General features: G+C 36.0%; 2 protein-coding genes across 2 annotated transcripts in view; one reads left to right on the top strand and one right to left on the bottom strand.

Moving 5' to 3' along the window:
• Positions 1-10027, top strand: part of crm (cramped chromatin regulator) — a 120717-nt gene that overhangs the window by 23577 nt on the left and 87113 nt on the right. The gene's annotated exons all lie outside the window — the stretch shown is intronic.
• The window catches only part of LOC137923801 (lipase 3-like), a 37006-nt gene continuing 27308 nt past the window's right edge, over positions 330-10027 (bottom strand). The window contains exons 6-8 of the mRNA XM_068767074.1: positions 9192-9273; positions 7117-7235; positions 330-512 (exon numbers count right to left, since the gene is read on the bottom strand). Of these exons, the coding sequence (XP_068623175.1) occupies positions 330-512; positions 7117-7235; positions 9192-9273 (384 nt within the window). The remainder of the gene's footprint in view (positions 513-7116; positions 7236-9191; positions 9274-10027) is intronic.

The following is a 10027-nucleotide window of genomic DNA, read 5'->3' as shown; positions in this document are numbered from 1 at the left end:
ATGCGATGAATATGTATTTTCATTAAGTATTGCGAATTGAACTGTGGTTGCCCACCAAGAGAGGACTTGTGATCATAGATCGCGGATTTGATTAAAAATATATTCTAATAATTAACAATTTTTTGATTAATTATATACGATCGTCACTGCTCATATGTTTCCAGAGGAATAGGGGCAATTTTCTCTGCTATATTTAATGGAATCAGGCGTTACCTTGCGGAAGTCTATCCTAAGTAAGAAAAGGACCAATATTTAGCCACTTCCGCACGTGCAGTGGTAGTCGTGCAACGAAGTGCGCGAGGATTGGGTTAAGAATGAAACAAGATATGCTATTGAGGTCCGTATTTATTGAACATCTTGTCGATGTGCTTAACCAGCGGCCGGTTGAGGAGTTTGCCAACGTCCTTCGCGAACACGAAGTCCAGGTGGTTGAACCTGGGCCACTGGCAGCCAGGTCGCACCTCCTCCAGCATACCGCTGGACTGCAGCTCTTTGGCTAGGCGCATTATTTGCTGAAAAAATATATTACATAAACTTTAAATTTTTTAACATATATATGTTAATATACTATGTGTAGACAATATTACTATCATAGGCCACCCCCATAGATTTCTAATAGGACAGATTAAAAGCGACCTGCATACAACATGTAATATATACTTTATACACACTCTGTTACATCCTTTTTACTATCATATGCACTTAGGAGACTGAAAATTTTACACTGGGGATCGTACTCCAGTCACGACGAAGACATCCACACGCGGAGAACTATACCCGTGTAGGTGTATAGTGTAGTGATTGGGGTGTAGTGTATGTAACACGAAGCGAGGACTACTCGGCGGTCGGGAGAGACACGGGCCTCTCCGGTCCGCCCTCGCTTGAACGCGGATTAGGCGGACGCGGCCGCCGTGTCATGTGTAGGTGAGTAGTGCATGACATGTGCATCGAGACCGCCGGGGCTCGATGTGAGGCGTGTGTTCTGGCGTTGATACGGGGGAGCGGATATTATTTAAATTCCTCTTTAAGGGCGGCGAGAAGGGCAGAGTGTTCTGCAATACAGAGAAAGCGCTCCGAGGGACCGGAGGCTTTGCGGTGTTTTGCGGTGAGGATACACACCTCGTCGAGGTCTACATTGGCGAGGTATAGAGCGAGGACTTTAAGTTCCTCGGCAGGCAAAGGGGATCTTGCTTCTATTGTCTATTGTCTCATGTGAAGTTTTTGCTGTTAGCCTTGCTGCTTTTGCAGCTTCATCGGAAACGAGTTCACGGAACGGGGGGCTCCGTGAACTATATAAAATTAAAGGATTCGAGTTTTTGAACCCGTATCAGTACTCGGCGGGTGATCTTGCTTCTGTTTTTTACTGCTATATCTATACATTTTGCGTAGTACAACTTGTGGGTGTGTGAACCCGCACGGTCTGCGCGTAGGTACTGTGCGAGCGAGACAGCAATAGGGATTAATGTTTCACGTGCTATTGGTTAATTGGGTGATCCTTATACACTCTAAGCTGTCCTTTTCGGCTTGAGCTAGATGGAGCTAGCAAAGTCCGACCTTACGTGTTAAAGTTAAGGTTGATTTTCACATGGCGTGCTTAGTTGTTAACAAAATTAAAAGGGGTTTATTAGTAGAGACAAAAACGTTCCAGACGTTTCTATGTATTCCGTTTACTGAATGATATTATGTTATATAGAGGGCGCTTCTGTCCATCCTCTGGTAACATGTTTGTGAGTTGTGACAATCCTATATAATTAATGCACAATGTAAGTTATTTATAAGACTACTTCGGAAATCGAATCCGCGACTTAGAATCGCAAGTCTCATTCTTCTATTTATATAAACGTCAGTTTAAAATGAGTTTAAGTTAGTTCCTAACGCGCCAATTACTTAGAAGAACTAACAGGAAGCACAGTGCATTTTAAAATATTTTTTGATGATTGTATTAACAAAAAAAAAATTATTTAATTATAGCAACTCATATGTCTAAACATCTTTATAATGAACATACTATGTTATAAAGTAATATGCGTTTTGGTAAAGCCTGAGTTTAATAAATTTCCTGAATTTACTTAGAGATAAATCCAAAAGAAAAAGAAAGAGACAATCGGCTAATTTCGGCTTCGTAGAGCGTTATCCCAGTCGCACGAAATACAAACACTCCGGTATCTATATAGAGCTGTTAAAACAAGTATAATTTGTTTCTTTTGATAATTATTTTTATTCTTTGTATAAAATACACCAATTTTTCTAAGTGGTGGCTTTAGGTTGGGATACAATAAAATAAAAAATATATATTCACATTATGTTTACATACGAGCATTGTACCTACTTCGACCGAACGGGTATTTCTATTTAAACCCCACCAGTGCACCATCTTTGTCCCACAATACTTATGTGACGTTTGGTCAGTCGTTGTATTTCGTGCGAGAGTGATATCGCCGGGTACTGTATATCGCATAGCTATAAAAGAAGCGCACTGCCTTCCGGGAAATCGCAGAAGCCATTTGCAGTGTAAAGATAAAAAAAATGTTAAAATTAAAATTGAGAAAGAAGACTATATATGTATATTTTTTACACCAAAATAATTAAATAATTCGCGCAATTATAATCCCGGAATATTATTATGTGAACGCATTAAAACCCGCGTATTGAGTCTCATTGAAATAATTATTTCAGGGCCAATCGTTATTTGCGTGGAAAGGAGAATAAGCGATATACATTAAATAATTATTATTTTTTATAAAACAAACACTTAAAGCCTTGCATGTTGATATACGTAATTATTTTATACAGGATGATCAGTTATAGATCTAAAATCTTTAAAGGTGTGAATGTATAAATGATTTACTTTCTAGAAATGATATATAACGTTGTGGTAATATAGTAAGTAAAAGCTTTATTAAAATTAGAATTTATTCTGTAAAAAATTCCTGTAGTGCAGGGATGAGCAACCCGCGGTCCGCATGCGGCCCTCGAGGCAAATAAATTTTAATTTTTTTTTGTATTTTTTTAAATGCTAGAATCAAGGCTTTAAAGATAATAAGTGTCTAATTAGTTGTATATCGGTTGATTACGAACATAAATTACGTTTAGAACATGGTTTGAACCTTGAATATATACTTTATTTTTTTTCATGGCCCACTGTTTTTGAAACTGCTGCCCTCCGACCAAGAAAGGTTGCTCACCCCTGCTGTAGTGTATTGAAATAGAAGAAATACTTCTAATGGATTCAGGTGTTATTTTGTGAAAGTCCATCCTAAGTAAGAAAAGGACTAATATATAGCTACTTCAGCCGTGCAGTATTTCGCATGCATTCTGCATGATCAGCATGCGTAGCTGAACAGGCGCGATTGTACATCGAATCATCCAAATTATGTAATTTGGATGATTGTGGCATTTGATGGGTGGCAGCTCAAAACATTCAGATTTTTTTTATGACCCCCGCTATTGGGGGCCTCTCGTACCCCTATTTATGGTCGAACAGGGACTTTATTTGCAATTTAATTTTTCACTTGATTTTTTATTTTCTCTTTCTTCTTTCATATTTTACTTTCTCTTTCGGTCTATTATCTATCTTTCATGCTACATTTCTACTTTCTTACCCTTTTGCTCTGTTCATCTATCATTCTTTCCTCTTTTCTTATTACATTTTTTCACATTTTTAATTTACATTTTTACTTATTTTCTATAATACATTATATATCACATTTGAGTTTTATTTTATCACATTTTATCACATTTCTTATTGTATTTTTGGATTTTTATTTTTTTGTGTAACGTTTTTAACTATTTTCTTGCAACAAGCGAGGAATTCTTTCCTAGTTTCTTTTTCGCCTATCAGGGAGGCTATTGTCTCCTCCCTAAACGTTTAGTTTAAATGTAGTACAATGCAAGCGTTTAAATGTAGTTCCAGATTATATTAATATCCGTTCCAACACGGTCAGCCATGCGGCTGGTATGGCTATACATAAGGCTCAACAGGTCTGGTAAGATGCGAAATCTCGCCAGAAAAAACTGCACGGCGGAAGTAGCTATATATTGGTCCTTTTCTAACTTAGAAAAAATATAATTGATGATAAAATTTTTCATAATGATAACATTATACAGGGTGATTTGAAGTAGGCCCCTTTAAAGCTTTTATACTTATAAACAATCACCCTGTATACACATTATGTAACAGATTTTTTTGTGAATGTCAAAAGTGTGCTAAATGAGCCCATTTGGAAAGAAATCTGAATTAGATTGAGATGCACTATGACAACTGTTTATGCAGTGATATATATATTTACAATTTTTTTAATTATAATTATATTTACTTTTTCGCATTAATATTTCACACTCGAAATTTATTAAATAACTATGTAGCTGTCAGTTTGTCCCATATATTCGTATTATTTTCCTATTAACGCCACAATAAGCCGAGTAAACAAGCTGTTCTGGGAAGTGGCAACACTGACGCTTAAGTTAAAAAAAAAAAAAACGTGACAAAACTTTCTTCCGCCTTTTCCGCCATTATTGTTTCGTACATATATTCGTATTATTTTTCTATTAACGCCACAATAAGCCAAGTAAACAATCTGTTCTGGGAAGTGGCAACACTGTCGCTTAAGTTAAAAAAAAAAACTGACAAAATTTTCTTCCGCCTTTTCCGCCATTATTGTTTCGACCTCGTTACTAACCGCATCCAAGCCGCGTGTGTTTTTTACAGTGGAACAGACAATTATTTATTTATTTAATTTAATATTCTTTATTGTACATGTTTTGATACAGTCAATAAGTTCTACAATAATATAAAAAAGTACAATGGGCGGTCTTATCACACAAGGCAATATCTTACAGACAACCATAGTATGGAAAAGGTAAGAGTACTAATAATGGGTAGTTTGCGTGTACAAAAAAATACATGTTTACAAACAAGCGAACATAAACATATATATATAAATATAATACAATAATAAATAAATACACCTGACTTCGATCAGTATTGGTTCGATCGCACTTGCCTCAGAAAGAAACGGAAGAAGCAAAAGAAATGAATTAACAGATAGATAATTATAGGTGTAGTAAATGGTTTTTAACCACTTTATTTTATATATTTTATGAATCCAGTTGAGACTTGCGATCGCTGCAAGCGGGTTCAATTCCCGAAATAGTGTTATATGATTCACACTTATGCATTAATTATACAGGATTGCCACTGTACATAAAGAAGTTTACAAAGGATAGACAGCAGCGCCCTCTTCATATTAAATATCATGCTGTGATCGCCAGTCTGCCTGCCAAACGTGTGGTACCTTTGAGGAAGGCATATACCTTTCAGTAGGCGTCAATAGACTGAAACGATCACAACGAACGTTAAGATAGCAGAACTCTTATTGAACCTCAACTTTTTTAATCTATTTTATTTTCGACTCTACTCTGCTTCGCAAGGTGTTGTAGTTGTGGAGAAGAAACCACAATAACACACATTTTGGTAGAGTTTAACAATACAGATATATACATATACACTTTATCAGATATAGCCTAAATGAAATCAAAATAATCAGGCGATATCGCTGCCAAGGATTATTGTCATTTAAATATTCGTTTATTAAACAATAAGCCTTCCAATTTACTTTTAATATGCGTTTTGAATTTTGTAAACAGCAGTCCTATAAGGTTTTTGTTTTATTAAAAAATCTGATTCTGTGATGAATTTTTGTAATCGAAACTTTGGTACAGCTAGTTTTTCACGGTGCCTTGTATATACTATGGACGTTCCCTATTTTTTAAATTTATTATAATTATTGTTACGTACATACTATTATAAATATATTGTGAGGCCAGTTAGAATATTGATTTTTTTGAACCGTTTTTTAAGGAGGTTCGCGGAGGTATGTCTTAAATTGCTCGGAAGGCTTTCAAGGCAATACGTCCCGGCAAACTGAGCGTAGGGCGGGCGGTGAATAGACGGTCCTGTAAGCGTTGTCGAAAAACCGTATATTTAGAACGCCTTCATCCGGTCTTATTGGAAATATATTTGCGAGGCATATATTCAGCAATTGACATAATACGGTCAAAATAATGATGATAATAATGCCAAGAGAATTTGTTGTAAATATGTAAACAGTTGTCCACAGTCGGGTTTCTTAATTGGTATTGTCTACGGGCAATAACTCGAACAAATGTTTTAGTTGAAAATATTTATACAGATGAATCTATTTTTGTCATAACCCGGGCAATAGATGGCGCTGTAATAAAAAGGATAAAAGTATAATTATCTAATGTATTCAGGCGTTATTTTGCAGAAGTCCATCCTAATTAAGAAAAGGACTAATATATAGCTACTTCTGCCATGCAGCAGTAGTCGTGCAATAAAGTGCACCGCCCGCCAGCCCACTGATGAATGCGCATGCGGCGAACAATGCGAATTACACAACTGCCACCGTTAATTCACTCAACACGTGTTTCACCCCGCCACGGGGCATTTTCAGGAGTTATGTTACACCGATTAGTGCCAAACACAGAGTTAACTGAACTAATCGGTAAATAGCTAATAAATAAAATCTGAAATAATGCGGAAGTGGCTAAATATTGGTCCTTTTCTTATTTAGGATGGACTTCCGCAAGGTAACACCTGATTCCAATAAATATTTATTATTTATTTTTATCCTCCTTATCATATGCTATTTATTACTATTTATCACAGATGTTAATTTTTTTGTTTAATGTCTTATATAATTCTAATTCTATAGCGTTTAATTCTAATTCTACCTCCTGTTTACTTGGTGGATTACCCGACCTGTGTTTGTTTTATTTATTTTTGTGACATCCTTCACTATCCTTCTGCAAAACGCTGACCTATCTTTGTTATCTCCCATTAGTGAGGAGAGGGGCTTGGATAGGCAGTGTGGGTCAGTCGGTGAACCAAGGGCGAATCCAGATTCCTCCCCTGATGTGCCCACGCTGTTAGTGAACGTGCGGCCGCTCTCTTAAATTAGGTGTTGTGGTGTGGTGCGTGTGGTAGCGTTTTGTCCTGTTACGTATAATGCGAAGTCCTTCTTCTTCTTTTATAGGTATAATACAAAGCCTTTCAATAATTCTATAAATTCTAGGTAGGTAAGTGTATTCACTCACGGATTTCTCAGTCAGCTGATCGTTCTCTCCGTATAGCAGCGTGACAGGGACCCTCACTTTGGAGAGGTCGTACGGCTTGACCGCGCCCCACAAGCCGTCCTCCCACGAAGTGAAAACACCTGAAATATAAACAAACAGTTGTTACGTAGTAAAGCTAAATGTCGCACATGTAAGTATTGTATCATCACGATATCTCTATAGCCAAAAGGTTTAGAGCAGAGTTCCCCAAACTTTTTTGTGTCGTAGACCCCTTGCCATGTTTTTCCGTGTTGGGTAGACCCCCTACTTACCTGATATTGATTTCCTGTAAATTTCTAACTGTAGTGTTGTTTAGTGTTAAAAACTTAAAGTAAAAACACATGTTATTTTATACATTTACTAATTGAATTTAAATTAAAACTGCTCAATATAAAATTTTGTATCCGTTATGTAAAATATACGTAACATTAAATAAATATAAAATAAACTATAAATAAAATAACATAAGCAAAAAGTTAATATTTTTAGTGAGAAGGATGAACCTGATGCTTTAATAATAAATTATCAACATTTGGCATCAATTTTGTAAGAGTTAATGTAAGAGTAAATCTCCTCGGCTAATTATGTCCAGTCTGTGGACCCCCATTTTCATTTCATGGACCCCCAAATTTTTTTTCGCTGACGTAGGCCCCTTGCAGGTTGTCATAGACCCCTAAGGGTCGATATAGACCACTTTGGGGATCACGGGTTTAGAGACTTGGTAAGAATATTCGAGTGAAGGTGAACGGAGCAGTTGTATCCCAGCTGGTTGGATTCCCAAAATACATTCTATAATTCACACGTCGTGCATTAATAATTAAGGGGAAAGTAATGTCGTTTCTGTCGACATATTTTACAGAAAAAAATATTGTTTTTTTATCGCTCCGTCATTGATTTTGTGTACTAGTTGGCAAAAGGTTGTCGACAACGAAGGTGAATATGTTGTTAAAAATGTAGTCGTGTGAATTTAACCTAAGAAAGCGACATTACTTCACGGTACTGATATATAGGATTGCCATATCTCATAAACAAGTTTGAAGTGGATGTTCAGCGGTATCCTCTGCGTATCATAATACCACACTGTGATCGCCAACCCACCTGATGATCATGGTATATCACCCATAGATATCTTTGGGGGAAGCCTATCTTTTGCAGTGGGCGTCTATGAACTTGAACGAAAGATCAGCTTAGAACGGATGCAAAGTTACATACAGGAGGGTTTAAGTTAGCGAATCAATGATGGGCGACGACAACCTTCGCCCATCATTCCTATCGTTTGCTCGTAGGGTGGTAGTGACACTGTTAATAGAAACAAAACAGTATAGGTAAATAGGTACCTAATAAACCGCACATAAAATAACTAGACATTTAATAATAGGAAAAATAGAATAAGAAAACTGTAGTAATGTATTAAGAAAGCACAACCCAAAGAAAACTGTGTTAAAAAAATAGAATATGTAAATAATAAAATAAAGAATAAAAAAATGTACCTAGCCACCTAAGAGTAATAAGATGATGGAAGGAAGGCGATGAAAGCAAGAAGGAATGAAAGAACAAAATGAAAGATATTGCGGTGGAATTAAGGTAAGAATAAAAGAAATTGAGAAGTATAACAGTGAGTGAAGAATAAAGATGAAAAATCTGAAAAACTTATTTGTAAACAAAGACCCTGATCCCAACTAATTAGGGGTACGAGAGGCCTCCAATAGCGGGAGCCATAATAAAAAACAGTAGATGCCATCATATCGAAACTTGTAAAAGAAATCAAATGGTAGTCAGCCATTTGCATGAAATTTTGTAAATGAACTCTAAACAAGTGCAAGGGCGTAGGCTTCACCCAAATATGTTTATTAGTGATCGTGGTATTGTATGACAGTGAGTGAAGAATAAAGATGAAAAATCTGAAAAACTTATTTGTAAACAAAGACCTTGATCTCAACTAATTGCGAGAACTAGGTACGAGAGGCCTCTAATAGCAGGGGCCAAAGGGGTTAAACTTTGCTTTGTCTCCGTGCGAATTCCAAGTGGTTTCTTATTGATAAAAAAAAATAGCTTACCAGTTAAAGCAATTTTTCCGAAATGTTCCACCTGTCTCCATGAAGCAGGCTGAAACCTTGCGAATATCACTCCCATCATATCCTGTAAAATTAGCGTTTAAATTCTTTTAAACACGCTTTAAAGGGATGAATGTATAGCTCATTTGTATGGTACATCCTAGCCAATAATTGACGGTTTCACAAATAATAAATAACGTAATTATAATATAATAAATTCATTTAAAAAACTTTTAAGTTAAACGGTTTTTTGATACCCATATTGTGGTGTTTTTGGAAAAATATGTACCTAGTCCGCCATATTGGAACGGCGTCCATATTGAATTTTAAATTTTGACATAATCATTGTGTTTTACTAGTGTAGCCCTTTTCATTTGATACCCATATTGAGTGGGTTAAGGAAAAATATGTAATCCGCCATTTTGTATCGGCGGCCATCTTAGATTTATAAAGTTATTGATTTTATTATATTGTATTGTCATCTAAATTAAATGTGTGTAACTAATTTCAGATCAATCTGACAACGGGAAGGTGCTTAAATTTCAATTTCTAATTTTGACCCAAATAAACAAATTCCGTACGGGTCGAACTAAATAAAACCGTTTAAAAAGGTAAAGCATTTTCAAAATTCGAATTAGTATTTAATCAAATTAATAATTGTTTACTATCTCTCTCTGTAAACTTTGTACTGCCATAAGCTGTTGCATTCTAATAGTTTCGCAGGATTATTTTTTTTTATATAGTTGCAATAGAATAGGCGTTTGTCTTCCATTTCACCTGATGGAAAGTGTAGATGAAGACGAAGTTGGTACACACCCATCCAAAAGTTCAGAGTTCAA

Source organism: Battus philenor, unplaced genomic scaffold, assembly GCF_028537555.1.
Source record: "Battus philenor isolate CCGP_79_NKW_IND1 unplaced genomic scaffold, ilBatPhil1.0.hap1 SCAF_22, whole genome shotgun sequence".
Classification (NCBI taxonomy): domain Eukaryota; kingdom Metazoa; phylum Arthropoda; class Insecta; order Lepidoptera; family Papilionidae; genus Battus; species Battus philenor.
This window is presented reverse-complemented; position numbering and strand designations above follow the sequence as displayed.